Below are 23655 nucleotides of genomic sequence, written 5' to 3'. Positions count from 1 at the left end.
CATTGCTCCACCACTTGCCAGGAGCCGGCCCCTCCCCCCAAGGTCTATCTTCCTGTCGCTTTGGATTTACTTCTCTGCCAGTCCTACCTTTCAGAAAGTGGTTGATTTTCTGTTTCTAGAATTGTTTTTCTTCTCTTCGATCTCCCATTGGATTTTTAGGTGTTTTCAATGTTTAGATAAGCTATCTAGCTGATCTCCTGCTACCTGATGTAGCCTCAGCCTGCTACTTCTCTGCCATCTTGACTCCAATCCTGATATATAAGTATATTAAATTATATTTACCTGTATATAAATATTAATACAGATATATTAATATGTCTCTATTACATATATAATTATATGCATACATAATTTTATTTCTGAACCTTGAGAGTAAGTTATAAACATGGTGTTCTTTTAGCTCTGGCTACCTTGGTGAGTATTTCTCCCAAAAAAATATAATTTTCAAATTTTTAATTTTTAATTTTTAATTGTTAATGTATTTGATTCAACAATGTAATTTTTTCTTAATTTCTTTTCAGTGTAACAGTATTCATTGTTTTTGCAACATACCCAGTGCTCCATGCAGTCTGTGCCCTCCCTAACACCCACCAATTAGTTCCCCGAACCTCCCACCCTACCACCACTTCAAGACCCTCAAGTTATTTTTCAGAGTCCATAGTCTCTCATGGTTCACCTCCCCTTCCAATTTCCCTCAACTCCCTTCTCCTCTCCATCTCCCCTTGTCCTCCATGTTATTTGTTATACTCCACAAATAAGTGAAACCATATGATAATTGACTTTTTCTGCTTGACTTATTTGACTCAGCATAATCTCTTCCAGACTCATCCATGTTGCTACAAAATTGGGTATTCATCCTTTCTGATGGAGGCATAATACTCCATAGTGTATATGGACCACATCTTCTTCTCCATTCGTCTGTTGACAGGCATCTTGGTTCTTTCCACAGTTTGGCGACCGTGGCCATTGCTGCTATAAACATTGGGGTACAGATGGCCCTTCTTTTCATGACATCTGTATCTTTGGGACAAATACACAATAGTGTAATTGCAGGGTCATAGGGAAGCTCTATTTTTAATTTCTTGAGGACTCTCCACACTGTTCTCCAAAGTGGCTGCACCAACTTGAATTCTCATCAATAGTGTAAGAGGGTTCCCTTTTATCCACATCCTCTCCAACACATGTTGTTTCCTGTCTTGCTAAGTTTGGCCATTCTAACTGGTGTAAGGTGGTATCTCAATGTGGTTTTAATTTGAATCTCCCTGATGGCTAGTGATGATGAACATTTTTTCATGTGTCTGATAGCCCTTTTTATGTCTTCATTGGAGAAGTGTCTGTTCATATCTTCTGCTCATTTTATTTTTATATGATTATCTGTTTTGTGTGTGTAGAGTTTGAGAAGTTCATTATAGATCCTGGATATCAACCTTTTGTCTGTACTGTCACTTGCAAATATCTTCTCCCATTCCATGGGTTTCCTCTTTGTTTTGTTGACTGTTTCCTTTGCTGTGCAGAAGCATTTGATCTTGATGAAGTCCCCAAAATACCTTTTCGTTTTTGTTTCCTTTGCCTTTGGAGACATATCTTGAAAGAAGTTGCTGTGGCTAATATCGAAAAGATTACAGCCTATGTTCCCCTCTAGGATTCTGATGGATTCCTGTCTCACATTGAGGTATTTTATCCATTTTGAGTTTATCTTTGTGTACGGTTTAAGAGAATGGTCGAGTTTCATTCTTCTACATATAGCTGCCCAGTTTTCCCAGCACCATTTATTGAAGAAACTGTCTTTTTTCCACTGTATATTTTTTCCTGTTTTGTCAAAGATTATTTGACCATAGACTTGAGGGTCAATATCTGGGCTCTTTCCTCTGTTCCACTGGTCTATGTGTCTGTTTTTATGCCAGTACCATGCTGTCTTGGTGATCACATCTTTGTAATTAAGCTTGAAATCAGATAATGTAATGCCCCCAGTTTTATTTTTGTTTTTCAACATTTCCTTAGCAATTCTGGATCTCTTGTGGTTCCATACAAATTTTAGGATTATTTGCTCCAGCCCTTTGAAAAATACGGGAGAATTTTGATCAGAATGGCATTAAAAGTATAGATTGCTCTAGGCAGTATAGACATTTTAGCAATGTTTATTCTTCTGATCCAAGAGCATGGAATGGTCTTCCATCTTTTTGTGTCTTCTTCAATTTCTTTCCTGAGTGTTCTGTAGTTCCTCATTACAAATGATTTATATGTAGAGACTTCTAGGTTTTGTGGCTTCTTTTTGTTTTTTTAAGATTTCACTTTTTTATTTATTTGAGAAAGAGGGACCATGGCATGGGCAGGGAGGGGAGAAGGTAGAGGGCAAAGCAGACTCCCCACTGATCAGGGAGCTAGACATGGGTCTTTATTCCATGCCAGAACCTGGGTTTGTGACCTGAGCCAAATGCAGATGCTTAACCAACTGAGCCACCCACGTGCCCCTGTGTTGTGGCTTCTTAAAAGTTTTGAATACCTTCACATTTTGGTAATCCAACTAGAATAACTTGCCAATTAAAGATTTTTTTTAAAAGATTCATTTCCCATAACAAATATCATGGAGGACAAGGGGTGTTAGAGAGGAGAAGGGAGTTGGGGGAAATTGGAAGGGGAGGTGAACCATGGGAGACTATGGACTCTGAACAACAATCTGAGGGGTTTGAAGTGGTGGAGGGTGGGAGGTTGGGGTACCAGGTGGTGGGTATTACAGAGGGCACGGATTGCATGGAGCACTGGGTGTGGTGAAAAAATAATGAATACTGTTTTTCTGAAAATAAATAAATTGAAAAAACTAAAAGAAATCTAGCTTCCAATCACTTAAAAAAAAATATTTATTTCCCAAAGTTACTCATTGCCAAGGTATAGGTTGAAAATGAGTCTTATAAATAAGAAGGCTGGAAACAGTCATTCATTTTGCTGGTACCAGCAGCAACAAAATTTATTTAATATGATTATTTTACAACCAACATTTTTTAAAAAGTTAATGGTCTCACAGCCACCTGAAGACGAGAAGAAAAAAAAACCACTAGATCTAAAAATCTCTTTAATCTCTATAGTGGGTGGAACTTTATCCGTCCTTTCAAGCTGTTATTGATTCTAAAAGTCAAAACCACCACAAAACACTTTTTGTGTGTTTATCTTCTTACCAGACAGAATTCCGTATTAGAATCACCTATTGAGTATTCCCAAAACTTACTAGACACTACCGAATATTAACAGAAACTGAATTAGGAAGTCCCTGCACTGATACATCTTAGCGATCTGTTCCTTCTTAAAGCACTATGAATTCAGAATTCCTGGCCATCTAGATATTTTCCCATCTGAACACACTCCCTATAACTGCTTCTGGACTGGTAGGCAAAGGAGATGTTGCAAACATAATACAGTCAATACATTTGCCTGTTAAGCTCACACAAAATAGCAAATGTTAACTGAGTTTGTTACAATCAGCAGTGAAAGGCACAATCTCAGGTTTGGGAAAACATGTCATAGGTTATGGATAATAAGACAGGAAGAAAATTTCACTTAGAGTTATGAAAATTAAGAGAGATGTTTTATATTCTGGATAATAAGCCAGAAAGAAAATTACACTCAGAGCTATGAAAATTAAGTGAGATGATTTATGTGAAGTTCCTAAAAATGTAATCTGACAAATAGCAGAACCCCAATAAATGACTGCATTTATTGTCACAAGATTTTTCTGCTAGGCACTGTGCTAGATCCTAAGAGGACAATAAATAAATTTTAAAAATTCATAATCTTGCGAGACAGAAATATATAAAAATAACTACATCACTATTAAAAAGGCAAGTAGATACCATGAGGGTACACATAAGAGAAGCTTTAATTCCAGCTTGGCCTGTTGGAAAAAATCTACTGAGAATCCATTATTTGATACAGGCATTAATGACAAATAGAAGTGAGAATGTCAAATGGATTCATATATGTAGATGCATTTACTTCTTGATACGGAGATAAATTTTCTGACAACATCCTTTCTAGAAGGCTTTGCAAAAAGTGCACCTGCATCTAAATTAAACTATTAAAACATATAGCCAACTCTCAATAACCCATGTTAATTTAAGAAAATCTAAGTATTTTCTATCCAACAGGTATGTGGGGTTTTGTTTTAGTGCGGTTGCTTCAGTTCTACCAGCTCTAATAAAAAAAAAATGCTACCATTGCTGATCTTGGACTATTTTTTATGACACTGGAAAGAATAAAGAAGAGCTTAGAAAATATAAGAATGTGCTAGACAAGAAATACAGACCTTTCCTGAACTACTGTTAGAATATGCATAAACACCAGAAATGAGATTACTTGAGATCAGCTGTATTCTAGGGACCTCACCCATAATTACCTCTACTTCTCTAAGCATTGGCTTCCGTCTTTGTGTGTGTGATCTGCTCAACAGCCCTGTCCATTCCTCTCACTAATGGGAAGAGTAAAATTTCATTACTTAATTTCTCTTCATTATATCTTGGGCTAGGAAACAAAAGAAATGGGGCTCTGGTAAGACTGGCTAGGTCGAAGTAAGGAAAAGAAATTAGACCTTACCGTTTATCTAAAGAGGAAAACAATGGGAGTCAATAAGTGGGCATATAATATTTATAGTTGGGTGAGCTTGGTGGGAGGCAGAAAGGGAGAGTTACTGGGAGTGGAGAAGTTCTAGTAAGGAAAGGGATTGAGGAATCCTGAACACTGGTAAGTGTTAGTTCCTTCTTTGGAAACTATGAATTCAGAAATAAAATATTAATTCCTACATTTAAAAACAATACACTAGAGAACACATATAAGATTATCTTAGAGATCCTGAGGTATGGTTCCATATGACTAAAATAAGCAAATATTATAATAGAGTCACAAGAATTTTGTTTCCCAGTGCATATAAAAGCTATGTTTATATTACAGACTATTCAGTGTGCAACAGAATTGTGTCTAAAGAAAACAATGTCTATACCTTAGTTTAAAAAAACCACTGCTAAAAAAATAATAACCAGGATCTGAGCTTTCATCAAGTTTTAATATTTGTGCTGGTGGGCAGTCCTGCCTGCATGTTGATGGCTGCTGACTGATCAAGGTGGTAGTTGCTGAAGGCTGGGGTGGCTGTTACAATTTCTTAAAAAAATACAATAGTGAAGTTTGCTACATCAACTGATTCTTTCATTATCAAATTCTCCATAGCATACAATTCTGTTTGATAGCATTTTACCCATAATAAGACTTCTTTGAAAATTGGAGTCAATTCTTCCCAACTCTGCTGCTTTATCAACCAAGTTTATGTAATATTATAAATCCTTTGTTGTCATTTCCATAACCTTCACAATAGGTTATGTAGATCTTTATTCAGGAATACACAGTAAATAAAGTAGATCTTTACCAGGGGTGGATTCTTATCTAAAGAAACAACTTTCTTTGCTCATCTAAAAGAAGCAACACCTCACCTTCCAATGTTTTATTAAGATTGTAGCAATTAATTCACTTTTTAAGGCCCCTCTTATAATTCTATTTCTTTAGCTATTTGTATAATATCTACAGTTACTTCCCCCACTGAAATCTTAAACCCCTCAAAGTCATCCATGAGGGTTGGAATCGACTTCTTCCAAATACATGTTCATGTTGCTCTTTTGACCTCTTCCCATGGATCACAGATATTATTAATGGGATAAAGAATGGTGAATACTTTCCAAAAGGTATTCAATTGACTTTGCCCAGATCCAACAGAGGAATCAATATCTACAGTAGCTATAGGCTTATGCAGTATATTTCTTAAATATTAAAACTTGACACAGAAGGGAGGAGGGTGGCGGATAGGTAACTGGGTAATGGGTATTAAGGAGGGCACATGCGGTGATGAAGACTGGGTGTTATATGTAACTAGTGAATTGTTGAACACTACATCAAAAACTAATGATATACTATATGCTGGCTAAGTGAACATGATAATAGAAAAAGACTTTAAAATTGAAATTACTCCTTATCTGTGAGCTGCAGAATGCATGTAGATCTAACTAGAGAAATGTGACCATGATCTAAGGTAACAGACTTATGATTGAAAGTGAAAACAATAAAGCAATGGTTCTCAACCAGAGACAATTCTGTCTCCCATGGGATATTTGGCAATCTCTGGAGACATTTTTGGTAGCCACAGTGAAGAGGAGCTGCAGGTAACTAGCAAGTAGAAACTAGGGATAGTATTAAGTACCTTACAATGTAAAAGACAGCCCCTGTAACCAAGAATTATTCAGCCCCAAATGCCAAAGGTGTGAGAAATCCTGATGTGTAAGAATATAATAGAGTGAGGCATAAAAATATGGGTACACTGAGCTGTTTTAGGTGGAATCTTAATTAAAATACTAGTTAGGGTTTCACAATCACATTATATCAGAGAAAAAAATGTGTATTTTAAAGAAGTGGATTATACATTCAACATCAGCCACAGCAACTTCTTTCAAGATATGTCTCCAAAGGCAAAAAAAAAAAAAAAAAAAAAAAAAAAAAGTCAAGCAGACAGAGTCAATTATCATATGGTTTCACTTATTTGTGGAGCATAACAAATAGCATGGAGGACATGGGGAGTTAGAGTGGAGAAGGGAGTTGGGGTAAACTGGAAGGGGAGGTGAACTATGAGAGACTATGGACTCTGAAAAACAATCTGAGGGTTTTGAAGGGATGGGGGGTGGGAGGTCGGGGTACCAGGTGGTGGGTATTATAGAGGGCACGGATTGCATGGAGCACTGGGTGTGGTGCAGAAATAATGAATATTGTTATGCTGAAAATAAAAAAATAAATTAAAAACAAACAAATGAACAAAAAAACAAAAACAAAAAAGAACTTTTGGGATTTCATCAAGATCAAAAGCTTCTGCACAGCAAAGGAACAGTCAACAAAGAGGCAATCCATGGAATGGGAGGAGATATTCGCAAATGACACTACAAAGGGCTGATATCCAAGATATAAAGAACTCCTCAAACTCAACACACAAAAAATGAATAATCATGTCAAAAAATGGGCAGAAGACATAAACAGACACTTCTCCAAAGAAGACATACAAGTGTCTAACAGACACATGAAAAAATGTTCATCATCATTAGCCATCAGGGAGAATCAAATCAAACCCACACTGAGATACCACCTTACACCAATTATAATGGCCAAATTTGGGGAGCCTGGGTGGTTCAGTGGGTTACACCTCTGCCTTTGGCTCAGCTCATGAGCTTGGGGTCCTGGGTTCGAGCCCTGCTTCCCCTCTCTGCCTGCCTCTCTGCCTATTTGTGATCTCTCTATCTCTGTCAAATAAATAAATAAAATCTTAAAAAAGAATAGCCAGAATTAACAAGACAGTAAACATGTGTTGGAGAGGATGTGAAGAAAGGGGAATCCTCTTACCCTGTTGGTGGAAACGCAAGTTGGTGCAGCCACTTTGGAAAACAGTGTGGAGATTCCTTAAGAAATTAAAAATAGAGCTACCCTGTGATATTGCAATTACACTACTGAATATTTACCCCAAAGATACTGATGTAGTGAAAAGAAGAGCCATCTGTACCCCAATGTTCATAGCAGCAATGGCCATAGTCGCCAAACTGTGGATAGAGAACCAAGATGTCCTTCTACAGACTAATGGATAAAAAAAGATACGGTCCATATATACTATGGAGTATTATGCCTCCATCAGAAAGGATGAATACCCAACCCAACTTTTTATCAACATGGATGGGGCTAGAAGAGATTATGCTGAGTGAAATAATTCAAGCAGAGAGCGTCAATTATCATATGGTTTCACTTACTTGTGGAACATTAGGAATAACACAGAGGACATGGGGAGATGGAGCAGAGAAATGAGGTGGGGGAAATTGGAGGGGAAGATGAAAGATGAGAGACTGTGGGCTCTGAGAAACAAACTGAAGGTTTTGGAGGGGAGGATGATGGGGGTTGGGTAAACCTGGTAGTGGGTATTATGGAGGGCACATATTGCATGGAGCACTGGATGTGGTGTATAAGACAATGAATACTGGAACACTGAAAATAAATAAAATAAAATGGAAAAAAATAAAAAATAAAGTAGTGGATTATAAAAAGCATTTTTTAATGATTTTTAGCTGCCACAGATACTTGTTTTGAAGTGCACATGCAAGTTGGCAGAACAAAGACTCTTTAGAAGGGAAGTCACTGTGCACAGCCACACTTGAAGTGGATCCTCTATGACCACCAGTTAGGGTAAGGGAGTATAGAAAGGTAATATGGGACACATACAAAAAAATGTGTCAACCAAAAATCTGTGTTAATTATTATATTATATTTTATTTATTTATATTTATATTTATTTTATTTTATAATAATTCTATATGTAAATATTTCTAATTACACTTAATGTCTACAAAGTAAGATTATACTATGCAAAGTGCATTTTAACTTGCTTTTTTTTTCATTTAAATAATAAAATAAGTCCACTCCCTTTGCTGGATCTTTCTCCTTCACTTACTGGGTAGAACTGAAATGGAACTTTTGGTCTTCGTAGCACATGACAGATATGTGGCTATTTGTAAACTCCTACATTGCACAACCATCATGAACAGGAAGGTGAATGTTCTGCTGGTAGTGACCTCATGATTCTTAGGTCTTCATTTAGGGCTTTAGATACTCTGTTGTGAATTTGACTTTCTGTGGTCCCAATGTGGTGGACAGCATTTCCTGTGATCTCCCTCTGGTTACTAAGCTTGCCTGCATAGATACCTACAGATTGTCATTGTTGCCAGCAGTGGGATAATCTCTGAGCCAGTTCATGATTTTGCTTATCTCCTCCAGTCTGTTCCTCATAACCACTAAGAGTGACTCTTAAACCAGAAATCCAAAGCTCATTCCACTTTGATCACATCACAGTGGTAATTCTCTTTCTTGGCCCATGTATCTTCACCTGTATCTGTCTCTTCAGCAACCACTCTGAGGATAAGTTCCTTGCTGTATTTTACATCACTGTTACTGCATCTTGAATCTAATTATCTACTCTGTGAAACAAAGAAATGAAGACAGCCATGAAGAAATTCTGTCATGATTTTGTGAGTTCAAGAGAGAATAGTTAGATTAAAATTTAATTTTTAAAGGAAACTTTAGATCTTTTAAAAACTGTTATTGATATGATACAGAGTATATAAGACTTAAAAAAGTCAGACCTTCAAGGATATTTTAAATCTAGTACCAACAACAACAACAAAATAAATTAATGGCATTAGATATTTTATACGATTCCAACTAATTATATAAATTGTCCATTAAAAATTCACTCTTAGGGATGCCTGGGTGGCTCAGTCTAAGTGTCTTCCTTTGGCTCAGGTCATGATCCTCAGGTCCTGAAATCAAGTCCCACATCTGGCTCCCTGCTCGGCGGGGAGCCTGCTTCTCTCTCTCTGCCTGCTGCTCCCCACTGCTTGTGCTTACTCACTTTCTCTCTCTATGACAAATAAATCAATAAAACCTTAAAAAAATTCACCTGTATTTAAGATATCTCAAATATATGCTTCATTTGGGTATAAGAATGGCATTGGTTGAAAGGGAAAATAAAGCAAATCTTCAGAAAGTCTACCATATTTTTCTGTATAGTCAGAATGATTTGGCACTTACTGTGCACCCAAGGTTGGTTCTCTGTCTCCTCAAGAATTTTAATGTCTGAGTCAGCACTTACACGTGGTGTTTTCTAAGAAAACAGTAACTCTGAGTTTCAGTATCTATGGATATACCGCCACAGTACACTCATTTTTCTTGTGCCTCCAAAATGAGTTTTCATAGATACTTTTAAGGCTCCTAATATCAATAAAATTTATTTCCATCTTCTCACTCCAAAATTTCTCAGTTTCAGAATCTATGTCCCTGACTAAAAAAAAAAAAAAAAAGTTACCAAATTCAGGATACACTCATGGTTTCCTTAAGAGTAAACTGAATTTACAATATGATATTAAATAGTAAATTACATTTTGCATGTTACCATTCTCCAGGAAACTAATGTAACAACATTTGGATATCATCACATCACTACTAATTCCCACTGATAAGACACAGTTCAGTGGAGTTTCTGTAGCTATGAATTTGAATAGATTCATTCACAACTTGTCATTAGTCCTCTTTGTAAAACATGCATGTAAAACATGAAATTTTTTTTAAAAAGTGGCTATAAGAAGTTTTGTTTGTTTGTTTGTTTGTTTGAGAGAGAGAGGAGGGCAGGGGAAGGGCAGATGGGGAGAGAGAATTCTGAAGCAGACTTCCCACTAAGTGCAAAGCCCAAGACAGGGCTTGCTCTCAGGATCCTGAGATCATGACCAGAGCTTAAATCAAAGGCGCTTGACTGAGGCACCCAGGTACCCCAAGAAGTTGTGTTTTATGTTTTCAACAAGTCTAATGTAGACACAAGTAGAGTTTTGACAGCAAAAGAAGATCAATAGCTACCTTTAGACAATTTTCTCCAATTTACATATCACATAATCACAATCACAAAAACCAGAATTTAATGTTTACAAAAAAAAAAAAAAAACTTGAAATCGTGGGGAAGAAATTTAAGGTAGTGGAAGCAAATGTGGTTACAGAAACAAAAAGAAATAGGAAAATAACCCTGTGTATTCACTCAATGAAAACTAATAATGTGAATAACATGACAATAATCAAATGTTTTATTTAACTTTAATGATGTCAAGTTGAGAACAAGACAATGTTTATAATAGGTAAGTCTATTATACAATGGTAAAACTGTCTCAAAATATATTTCTGATAAATTCCAAATTTCTCAGAGATTATTTCCTTATGTTCTATTGTGGAGTGGAGCCGTAAGGCCCTGTGCAGTGTGGCAGTCACTGGTATCACCTGCCTACCACCAGCTCCTTCACCTGCAGGTTTGTGCCCTTGCCTGGCCTGCCCGCACTGCTCCCACAGCAGCTTCAGCACCTGGACCAAGAACAGTGTGTAAAGTAGCTGTGCTAGGACTTTTGGAGGAATAGGGCAGCCCCTTTCACTTCTCCTCAAAACATACCCTTGGTAAGCCTCCTGAATGTCTACAATGTTGCTCATGTACCTGAGTAGCCACAGATCAAAGCCACATTGAGACCAAAGCAACTATGAAAGGCTACCTTGAACCTAAGCAGTTGTCAGACTGCCTGAAAGATTGTGATGTGGTAGTTATTCCAGTAGGAGTCTTGAGAAAACCAGGCATGACACAGGATATCTGTTCCAGACCAATGCCACAGTTGTGGCTACCCTGACTACTGCCTGTGTCCAGCATTGCCCTGAGGCCATGAGCTGTACCACTTTAAATGTGATTAACTCCACCATCCCAATCACAACAGCATTTTCAAGAAACATGGAACATACAACCCCAATAAAATCTTTGGGGTGACAACCCTGGGCATTATCAAAACCAACACTAATTATAGAACTGAAGGGTTTGGGATCCAACTCCAGTCAGTGTTCATGTCACTGGTGGCCATGCTGAGAAACCATCATCCCCCAACCACTCTAAAAATGGACCTTCCCCAGGACCAGCTGACAGCTGTCATTGGGAGAATCCAGGAGGCCAGCACCAGGGTAGTAAAGGCCACAGATGCAGCAGGCTCTACTACACCGTCTGTGGTGTATACTGCAGCCCAATATGTCTTCTCCCTTGTGGATGCAATGAATAGAAAGGAAAGAGTTGTCAAATGTTTATTAAGTCCCAAGAAATGGAGTGCCCCTATTTCTCTACACCATTACTGCTGGGGAAAAAGGGCATCAAAAAGAATCTAGGCATCAATACCACTTTCCTTTCCCAGAGAAGATGATAGTCAAAGTCATCTCTGAGCTGAAGGTGTCCATCAAAAAAGGAGAAGAGTTCATGAAGAACATGAAATGAGAAAGCAGTTAGTGAGTAGTCTATTTCCCCAACTTATTAAGGCATCATGTCACTGTAAAGACGTATCAGACCCCTTTGTGTTTCAGTTGTGTTAATGATGAGTATTGTATTAATGTTGCTGTCCCTTCCAAATCACAGGTCTATCTGTTGATGGATAAATAAAAGTAGGCTTTATCTTTTTTTTTAAGATTTTATTTATTTATTTTACAGACAGAAATCACAAGTAGGCAGAGAGGCAGGCAGGGGGGCAGTGGGTGAAGCAGGCTCCCTGCTGAGCAGAGAGCCGGAGGTGGCGCTCGATCCCAGGATCCTGGGATCATGACCTGAGCCAAAGGCAGAGGCTTTAATCCACTGAACCACCCAGGCACCCTGCCTTTATCTTCTTCAAAATGAAACAAAACAAAACATATATCCACACACAAACAAATGTAGACGTATTTGCTGATGTGTTCAATGGGGCCTGAAAGAGTCCCTTGCCCAAAATCTTCACTTAGTATAGCTTGTCACAGGACCTGAAATTCCACTATATTTTCTCATTCTTTTAGTGATAAAACCATTTGCTTTTAATAAATTCATTATTTAAATATACAAAAATACAAATGGTAACATATCTGCTTGTTTTCAGTCATGCATATCATATCATGAATGCGTTTAATTATTCTCCTCTATGACAACCAGCTGAGGTCAAACCCTAGCAGAAATGGTGGCCTGATGGGGGTAGATACTAAGAACAGGGAAAAGACAGAGAAAGACAGGAAAAATGGCCTAGGAAGCACAAAGATTTTACATATTTTCTAACTTTTTTAGACAAGCTTTGCTCATGAACTGAAGAGCACTGGCCAAGAGGTGAGAACAACTTTGAAGTTCTATTTGTGTAACAGGAAAATGAGTCTAACTCTAAGAAACTGCATGTGAAGATCTGGGGTCCTAGTGAGAATCCCAGACTCTGCAGGCACTGCTATTTGGCACATTCACATTAAAATGTACTGATTACAGCTGACCCCTGAACAACATGGCTTTGAACTGACTGGGCCCACCTATATGCCAATTTCTTTTGAAAAATAAAGTATGCTACTATAAATATATGTTCTCTTCCTTATGGCATTTTCTTGTGTTTAACTTACTTTATTATAAGAATATAGTATATAATGCACAAAACATACAAGATACATGTTAATCAACATTTTATGTTATTGGTAAGGCTTCCAGTCAACACTAGGCTACTAGTTGTTGGGTTTTAGAAGACTGAAAGTTATACATGGATTTTTGACTATGCAAGGGGTTAGCACCCTTAATCCCTGCTTTGTTTAAGGTTCAACAATATTACATTGTCTCTATTCTACACAAAGACTTTGCAAATGTTGATAGAAGCTCAATTCATAATCACCAACATCTGTAAAAACATAAATGGATAAGCAAACTGTGACATATCCATATGTTGAGCAATAAAAAGGAATAAAATAGGATTTGAAAATCATCTTCCAAGAGAAACAGAAATAAAACTGGAAAAAGTTTTCAGACAAAAGTACCCAAAACAAAAGAAAACCTTTAAACTTTTTCAAGTCTAAGGAAAATAACCAGAGGGCATACAACAAATTGAGAAATATTTATTCAAGAATCTCAGTAATAGCAGAGGAAGTCTCTGACATTAAGCCAGATTCTGCGCCTATTTCTCCCAGTTCTCTACTGTCAAAGTTCTCTGCTACATAGGTGCTGCATCCCATAAGGAAAAGCAGCTCCCATTATCCCTCCAAGCTCCAGAACTGAGACAAAGAGATTATATCCCAGGTGGTACTAAGGCTGGTCATGATGACTGATGGCTCCCATCTCCCTAACTTGGCTCTGGCTCCACACTGTGGAGATATGCCCATGGTGTGGAGATCTGCCCAGGTGAGCATTGCAGAAAAGAAAGCATGGAAGCCCTGCCTGAGGAAGGTGATTTTATTTGGAGAGCAATGCAAAAAATCTATGTCTGTGGCCTACTATTTGAAATGATCAGGGTCACAGTGGAAACATCTCTAATGATCCTATAAAAATAAAAAAAATATATATATTTTAAAGGAATACTCTGGAAAACTATGTACCAACAAATTAGATAACTCATATGAAAGGGACAAATGCCTAAAAATATACAATAATAGAAAATCTAAAGAGACATATAAGAAATAGACATTGTTAGTATTTTTTTAAATTTCCCAAAGGAAAACTCCAGGCTCTGGTGGCTTCATTGGTAAATTCTGCCAAATTTTTAAAGAAATAGGACCCATTCCTCTAAAACTCTTCCAAGAAATGGAGAAATAGGAAACATTTCACAACTCATTCTATGAGGGCAATTTTACCCTGATACCAAAGCCAGACAAAGACAGCACAAAAATAAATAAATAAATAAATAAATAAATAAATAAATAAATAACAAACTATAGACCAACACTTCTTACCAATTCAACTATATACTACAGAACAGAAACACATTTTAAATGTAAAGTCGTAGATAGGTTAAATCTGTGAGGATGAAGGAAGAGAACAAAGTCAAAGAACAGACACTACCCACGTTCAGAACTTAACGATAAAGCTACAGTAACAAAGATAATGTGGTATTGACATATATCAATGGGATGAGATAGAAGGTCCAGAAATAGACTCACATAAATTTAGGCAACTGATCTTTGAAAAAAGCAAAAGTAATGCAGGGGAGCAAAGAGAGTCTTTTCCACAAATGCTACTTGAGCAACTGGACATCCATGTGCCAAAAAATGAGAGAGAGAGAGAGAGAGAGAGAAGAGGAGGAGGAGGGGAAGAAGGGGGAGGAGGAGGAAAAAAAAAAAAGAAAAGAAAAGAAAAAGAGAAACCAACATACACCTTACACTTTTCACAAAATTTAACCCAAAAGGATCATAGACCTTTTGTGAAGTAAAAAATATAAATCTTCTAGAAGATAAATAGGAAAAAGTCTAGATGACCTTGTGTGTGGCAGTGACTTTTAAAATACACCACCGAAGGCACAATCCATGAAAAAAATAACTGACAAGCTGTACTGCGTGAAAATTTAGAACATTTTCTCTGCAAATGACAATGCCAAGAGAATGAGAAAAAAAGCCACTCTGGGAAAAAATATTTACAAGAGACCTATCTGATAAAGTGTTGCTATCCAGTATACTCAAAGATCTCTTTAAACTCAACAACAAAGAAACAACCTCATTAAAAAAAAAAAAAAGTCATCAAGACACCTGATTAAAAACCACACTAAAGAATATAGGGGTGCCTGGGTGGCTCAGTCAGTTAAGTGTGTGCCCTTGGCTCAGGTTATGATCCCAGGGTCCTGAGATCGAGCCCCATATGGGCTCCCTTCTCAGCAGGGAGCCTTCTTCCCCCTCTCAGCTGCCCTGTGCTTGTATTCCCTCTCTTGCTATCTCTTTGTCATAAATAAATAAAATGTTTTTTAAAAAGAATATATACAGATGACAAATAAGCATGTGAAAAGATGCTCAGCATCATGTATCATCAAAGAATTAAAAATTAAAACAAGATCCACTATAAACTTATTGGGATTACTAAATCTAAAACATTGATAACATCAAATGCTGGCAAGGATATGGGGCAACAGGGACTCTAATCCTGATGGGAATCCAAAATGGTACACCTACTTTGGAAGACAATTGGCAGTTGCTTACAAAACTAAATAAACACTTACCATTCAGTCCACCAACTGTGCTGCTTAGCATTTACCCAAATACATTGGAACAAAAACCTCCATACTGAAGATCTCCTTCAGAAGGTGAATGGATAAATAGACCATGGTATGTCCAGACAATGAAATTTCTTCAGTACTAAAAAGAAATAAGCTATCTGGCTACAAAAAGACATGTAAGAAACTGAAATGCATATTACTAAGGGAAAAAACCCAATGTATGTTGTATGATTCCAACTATATGCCATTCTGGAAAAGGTCAAACTATGCAATCCATAAAATTAGTAGTTGCCAGGGATTGCACTATTAGGTATTTACCTCAAAGATAGAGATGTAGTGAAAAGAAGGGCCATCTGTACCCCAATGATCATAGCAGCAATGGTCACAGTTGCCAAACTGTGGAAAGAACCAAGATGCCCTTCAACAGATGAAAAGATAAAGAAGATGTGGTCCTCATATACTATGGAGTATTACGCCTCCATCAGAAAGGACGAATACCCAACTTTTGTATCAACATGGATGGGACTAGAAGAGATTATGCTGAGTGAAATAAGTCAAGCAGAAAGAGTCAATTATCATATGGTTTCACTTATTTGTGGAGCAAAGGAATAACATGGAGGACATAGGGAGATGGAGCGGAAAAGTGAGTTGGGGAAATTGGAGGTGAAGATGAAAGATGAGAGACTTTGGATTCTGAGAAACAAACTGAGGGTTTTGGAAGGGAGGTGAGAGAGGGGTTGGGTAAGCCTGGTAGTGAGTATTAGGGAGGACATATATTGCATGGAGCACTGGGTGTGGTACATAAACAATGAATTCTGGAACACTGAAGAAAAAAAAATTAGTAGTTGCCAGGGATTAAGAAAGAGGGGAAAGTAAATAGGCAGAGCACATATGATTTCAGGGCAGTGGAACTATTCTGTATGACACTACAATGGTGAATACATGTTATTATATATTTGTAATAACCTATAGTGTATACAACATCAAAAGTGAACCCTAATATAAACAATGGATTTTGAGTGATAGTGATATGTCAGTGTGGGTTCACTGATTGGAAAGATGTATCACTGTGGTATCAAATGTTGACCATGAGGGAAGTTGTGCATATGGGGGGTGCTCAGGAGGTATATGAAAACTCTTTGTATGTTCCACCAAATTTTGGCGTAAATCTAAAACTATTCTAAAGGAAAAGGCTATTTAAAAAAATTAAAATAAATAAAGGACAGAAAAATATAGAAAAAAGATATATCATATGAACACAGATCAAAAGAATTCATCAGAGGCCATTTTAATATCAAAGTACATTTCAGAGCAAAGAATAATACCAGGGATAAGAATGTCATTTCATGGGGTGCTTGGGTGGCTCAGTCAGTTCAGTGTCTCCTGTAGGCTCAGGTCGAGATCCCAGAATCCTGGGATTGAGGCTACCTCCCCCTGCCACCCAGGCCCCCTGCTCAGCGGGGAATCTGCTTCTCCCTCTCTCCTTCTGCCCCTCTCCCACTTAGGCTCTTGCATGTATGTGTTCTCTTTCTCAAATAAACAAAATCTTTTTAAAAAAGCAATTTCATATTGAGAAAGAAATCAATTAATCAGGAAGTAGTAATGATTTAATTAGTTATGTCCCTGACATCAGAATTAAAAGCAAAAACTGAAAGAGTTGCAAGGAGAAATAATTTTTTTAAAATATAATCAGCAAACTGGAGGGGAAGGTCATAAAGAGGATGTGACCACCAGTTCACCCATGAGCTGGACCTGGGCAATTGGAGGTTTCTCACCACCTACACTGTCCTTAGAATGTGCATTCTACTTGCCTACCCTGCTCCCAGAAGCTGCCTGAAGGATACAGCTTTTAGAGAGTGTGTGGTGTTGACACTGTCCGTACAGTATACATGGCTGAACCCACTTAAGGCCTCTAAATTAACCTAAAGATTTGGCCAGTGGGTACAGAGATCTACTCATCTTGCAGCCACCCATGATGGTGGTTATAGAATACACTAGTCAAGATATGACTTCCCTTGCAACTAGCACTAAAACCTTAACTGAATTTGATGACATAAATCTAGTTAGAGAATAAGATTGCAGAAGACATCTTCTTGGTACTTATATGTTAAATGATAAAAATTTAAAACTTCTCTAATGTTTAAGGCATAGCTGCTTTATATGTGATTTTTCTTATCTTCTTGTTCTGATTTCTAGAATATGGAAAGGTTATTCCCAAGAGATGTCCAACAGAAATTATTTTCATAATTTTTGTCCTACCCAGAATACAGAATAGGAAAATTTCACCCAAGGGATTCTTCTAGTGATGAATATATGTCAGGTTGAGGGAAAGTGCTTCTACAGATACTGTCTCCACCCAACTGTGGATGTCATCTCAAGCATACACCAGAAGAGAAGAGGAAAAAGCAATTTAGTCTTAGAAAAAAATTCATATTTGGTAAGCTATCTCGTGTTCCCTGTGACTCTCTTCTTTAATTTTTAAAAAATCTGTATGTATCTGTATTGCCCATGCTCACCCATGACATCTTGAGTTTGGCTTGTTTAACTCCTGACCTTTAAAGAGGGTAATACAGGGGTGCCTGGGTGGCTCAATGGGTTAAGCCTCTGCCTTCGACTCAGGTCATGATCTCAGGGTCCTGGGATCAAGTCCTGCATTGGGATCTCTGCTCAGCAGGGAGCCTGCTTCCTCCTCTCTCTCTCTGCCTGCCTCTCTGCCTACTTGTGATTTCTGTCTGTCAAATAAATAGATAAATTCTTAAAAAAAAATAAAGAAGGTAATACAGTTTTTTTCCTCCCATCCTATTCCTATAGGAGCTTCTATGGTTCCTTTAACAAAGGTGTACACACCATCATGCAACCCCACAGAGATGTTCTCAGGTCTGCTTTAGATCTCTGTTCTTTGATGGCTACTTGATATTAGCAACTTCCACTTATCTTGGCTCAAGTGGATCTTGCCATTTAAGAGAATTAAGTTTTTTCATATAGGTTAGAGTATTATATGCTAAGATAACTTTTAACATAGAGATAGAAGTAAAAACAGTTGGGGCGCCTGGGTGGCTCAGTGAGTTAAAGTCTCTGCCTTCGGCTCAGGTCATGATCCCGGGGTTCTGGGATCAGGTCCCTCATCGGGCTCTCTCTTCAGCAGGGAGGCTGCTTCCTCCTCTCTGCCTGCCTCTCTGCCTACTTGTGATCTCTGCCTGTCAAATAAATAAAATCTTTAAAAAAATTTAAAAAAAGAAGTAAAAACAGTTATATATCCAGTGAGAAATGACATAATTCAGTTACTAGAGAAGTAAGATAAAACTACAATCTGAAAGAAAAGGAAGGCATCTTAAGCTGGAAGAAGAAACTTGGACTTTCTCCCTGTGCACCTCACCCAGTGTATATCTCAGGAAATTCATTAAATTATTTGAGTCCAAGTTTCTCTTGTAAAAACATAAATGTTGAGAATCTCAGTTTTATGATGAATATTGTTTAAAAAATCTTAGTGGATGAACATTGAGTCTAGAAGACCATGAAAAATGTGTTGCCATATTTAATACTCCTACAAAAGTAGCTCAATTTGTCTCCTTTCCCTGATTTCTCAATTTTACTAATCCCAAGGTTATCATTACTTCCTTTATGAAAATTCTCCAAGTTAAAGTTAAGAATTTCAAAGGTGCTTTAATAAAATGTGCTACTGCCTCATGTAAGGTTTCTTAAAATGTGAATAACCCCTCTCAGACAAAAGCAGAAGTGAAAAGTAAAAAAGATACAAAGCTACTGAAAGCAGGTAGCAGGTCTGAACTTCTTTTGCATTTGTATAACCTGCTAAGAGTGTGCTTGTTAATGTAGAAAAAATGTTAATTTAAATCTCCCTGATGGCTAGTGATGATGAACATTTTTTCATATGTCTGATAGCTATTTGTATGTCTTCATTGGAGAAGTGTCTGTTCATATCAGAACAGTGTGGAGATTCCTCAAGAATTTAAAAATAGAGCTTCCCTATAACCCTGCAATTGCACTATTGGGTATTTACCCCAAAGATACAGATGTCGTGAAAAGAAGGGCCATCTGTACCCCAATGTTTATAGCAGCAACGGCCACGGTTGCCAAACTGTGGAAAGAACCAAGATGCCCTTCAATGGACAAATGGATAAGGAAGATGTGATCCATATACACTGTGGAGTATTATGCCTCCATCAGAAAGGATGAATACCCAACTTTTATAGCAACATGGACAGGACTGGAAGAGATTATGCTGAGTGAAGTAAGTCAAGCAGAGAGAGTCAATTATCATATGGTTTCACATATTTGTGGAGCATAACAAATAGCATGGAGGACAAGGGGAGATGGAGAAGAGAAGGGAGTTGCGGGAAATTGGAAGGGGAGGTGAACCATGAGAGACTATGGACTCTGGAAAACAATCTGAGAGTTTTGAAGGGGCAGGGGGTGGGAGGTTGGGGGATCCAGGTGGTGGGTATTGGAGAGGGTATGGATTGCATGGAGCACTGGGTGTGGTGCAAAAACAATGAATACTGTTATGCTGAAAAAATTTTAAAAATAAAAAAAATAAAGTAAAAAATAAAAAAAAGGTAAAAAAGAAAGACATATTAAAAAGTGAAAAAAAAAGGAAAGGGAAAGAAATAGCAAAAGGAGAATAGAGATATAAAATTATCTTTTTATCATCCAATGAGAAAAGGTATGAGTGTACTTAAGGATGAATATAAAGAATGTTTACCCCAAAGATACAGATGTAGTGAAAAGAAGGGCCATCCGTACCCCAATGTTTATAGCAGCAATGGCCACAGTCGCCAAACTGTGGAAAGAACCAAGATGCCCTTCAATGGACGAATGGATAAGGAAGATGTGGTCCATATACACTGTGGAGTATTATGCCTCCATCAGAAAGGATAAATACCCAACTTTTGTAGCAACATGGACGGGACTGGAAGAGATTATGCTGAGTGAAGTAAGTCAAGCAGAGAGAGTCAATTATCATATGGTTTCACTTATTTGTGGAGCATAACAAATAGCATGGAGGACAAGGGGAGATGGAGAGGAGAAGGGAGTTGCGGGAAATTGGAAGGGGAGGTGAATCATGAGAGACTATGGACTCTGAAAAACAATCTGAGGGTTTTGAAGGGGTGGGGGTTGGGAGGTCAGGGTACCAGGTGGTGGGTATTATAGAGGGCATGGATTGCATGGAGCAGTGGGTGTGGTGCAAAAACAATGAATACTGTCATGCTGGAAAAAAAAAAGAATGTCATTATTATACTTACATAGTATTTCTACAAAATAAGAAATTATAAATATTTATTGGGGTGCCTGGTTGGCTCAGTGTGTTAAAGCCTCTGCCTTCAGCTCAGATCATGATCTCAGGATCCTGGGATCGAGCCCTACATTGGTCTCTCTGCATAGCAGGAAGCCTGCTTCCCCCTCTCTCTGTCTCTGCCTGCCTCTTTGCCTGCTTGTGATCTCTGTAAAATAAATAAATAAAATATTTTGAAAAAAAAATTATAAATATTTACATATTATATTTAGAGGTATATAACTGATGATCTCAAATTTTATCTTTGTGCTCACTCAGCGCTAAGAGTCAAAGATGTACTTTACTTCCATAAGTCTATAATATATTTACATCCTAGAAATGACACATAGATGTTTCAAACCTGTATGGCATTATTTGAAAACCTAGGGATTTCCTAGCATCTATGAATACATAGCTGACCCTTGAAAAATGGAGTCAAAAATTTGTGTACAACTTTTGAATCATCCAAAATTTAACAATAGTCTACTGTTGACCAAAAAGCACTACTGACAACAAAAATATTTTGTATATGTATTGTATATTGAATTATCACAGTGAAGCTAGAAAAAGGAAAACATTATTTAAAAAGTCATAAGAGAAAATATATTTACAGTACTGTACCTACTGAAAAAAATCAGCATATTAAAAAACCCCTGCACAGTTCACCTGGGTTGTTCATAACACCTGTGTCGTTCAAAAGTCAACTGTAAATGAACACAAATATCTTATATTGATAAATTTGAATATTTATTATATTTTGGTTATATATTTGCTATCATTCAGATTTCCCGTTAGACTCTGAGTCGGAGTTATCTTCCTCTTTGGTGAATCCCTTTCTCAGACAACTCTCCAAATTTTTTTCTAATACATTTAGTTCACTAAATGCATTTCATTTCATTGTGGTCTTAATAATAAATTATGTGCCTCATTTTGCATTTGAATTATCATGCCAAGATATTATAAGGCTTTCTATAACTTCTCTCCAACAGATTGTTCCAACACATATTTTATAGTAATAAAATAGTTTTATGATATTTTATAAAAGAGGTTCAACTGAGGTTTGAAGGAATCTTTATGCATAATACAATGAAACTGTAATTTCCTACCATGTCAATTGCTCTGGATTTGATACCTGCTCACTATAATTTTCTTAAAAAGATGACTTAAATTTTAGTTATTTCATGTAATGGTTATTGGTAGTACCCCACTCAGATGCTTTTTACTGGAGTGGTGGACTGAAGCTAATTTCCAGATGACACCATAACTATTTTTTTTTTTTTTAGCATTTTCTTTAGCTGTGCTGCTTTCCTCACTCACTTCTTACAAGAGCACCCTCTCAATAAATCATTTACATGAAAATCCCATCTCAGACTTTGCTTTTTGGAAAGTCAATCTTAGACATTTAGCTTCTTTTAAAAGGCATAATGGCATAAATATTTTGCCAAGATTTGTCTTCCCAGTTATATTTTCACTCTCAGATATAAATGCTCATTTTCAGTGAAAATTAACTTTCAATGAAATTAATTTCCAACTGAATTCTAAAAATTAAGTACCCTTTCCCATGCCAGTAACTGACAATCTATCCTTTTCTCTAGGTTATTTTAGAGGACACACTGAATAAAATGGATAACGGAAATGTGTCTACAGTGTCAGAATTTGTGCTTCTGGGACTTTGCCACTCATGGAATATGCAGATCTTATTCTTAATAATATTTTTTATACTTTACCTGATTATTATATCTGGAAATATTGTCATTATGATCCTAATCATCACTGACCCCCATCTTCATTGCCCCATGTACTTCTTGTTGGCCAACCTGTCCTTTGTTGATATGTGGCTTTCTTCAGTCACCACTCCAAAGATGATCACAGACTTTCTTAGGGAGAACAAGACTATTTCCTTTGGAGGGTGTATGTGCCAGATCCTCTATGTACATTTTGTTGGAGGGGGTGAGATGGTGCTATTAGTGGTAATGGCCTATGACCGCTTTGTAGCCATCTGCAAGCCACTGCACTATTCAACCATTATGAGCCTGCAAAAATGCACTGGGCTGGTGGTGACTTCCTGGACCATTGGCTTTGTGCATGCTATGAGTCAAATGGCTGTGATTGTGCAATTGCCCTTCTGTGGCCCCAGGGAAATTGACAGCTTCTTCTGTGACATACCCCTGGTAATCAAGCTTGCCTGCATAGATTCCTACAATTTGGGAATATTAATGAACACTGACAGTGGGGTTCTGGCCATGACCTGCTTTATTCTGTTGTTGATATCCTATACCTATATTCTTCTTACTATCCGCCAAAGCTCTAAAGCTGGTGCATCTAAGGCACTATCTACCTGTACTGCTCACATCACGGTGGTGGTGCTTTTCTTTGGGCCTTGCATCTTCATCTACGTCTGGCCACTCAGCATCACCTGGGTGGACAAATTTCTTGCTGTCTTTTACTCTGTTATTACACCTCTCCTAAACCCAGCTATTTATACCCTGAGAAATAAAGAGATAAAAGATGCCATGAAAAGATTCAGACACTACTACATGGATTCCAAGGGAAATATTTAATGCCCAGAAAACTTACTGTAAGCACTTCAAATTGAAAATACATTGACCTTTTAAAATAGGTTGAAAATCTAGGAATTCAGTTTATTTCTATATGTTATGGCTGTCTCCAAGAGCAGGAATAGGGTTAGTATAATTTTAAAGATTTTTTTTTTTTTTTTTTTTTGTCAGAGAGAGAGAGAGAGTGAGAGCGAGCACAGGCAGACAGAGTGGAAGGCAGAGG

The 23655-nt window shown here is 37.4% G+C and overlaps 1 protein-coding gene and 1 pseudogene across 2 annotated transcripts; both read left to right on the top strand.

Annotated features, from left to right (window-relative positions):
• The first annotated feature begins 6134 nt into the window (after positions 1-6134).
• On the top strand, positions 6135-11896 carry LOC309866621 (malate dehydrogenase, mitochondrial pseudogene; annotated as a pseudogene). Its single transcript has 2 exons — positions 6135-6194; positions 10803-11896. The product of its transcript is annotated as a malate dehydrogenase, mitochondrial pseudogene (transcript).
• Positions 11897-22496: 10600 nt separating this feature from the next.
• LOC309867747 (olfactory receptor 4K14-like) lies at positions 22497-23435 on the top strand (the record flags this gene model as incomplete). The annotated part of the gene is made up of 1 exon (XM_082736816.1): positions 22497-23435. The coding sequence occupies one exon, from the start codon at positions 22497-22499 to the stop codon at positions 23433-23435; it is 939 nt and encodes a 312-aa protein (XP_082592942.1).
• Positions 23436-23655: the final 220 nt, after the last annotated feature.

This window comes from Mustela nivalis, assembly GCF_964662115.1.
Source record: "Mustela nivalis genome assembly, chromosome: 6".
Lineage (NCBI taxonomy): Eukaryota > Metazoa > Chordata > Mammalia > Carnivora > Mustelidae > Mustela > Mustela nivalis.
This window is presented reverse-complemented; position numbering and strand designations above follow the sequence as displayed.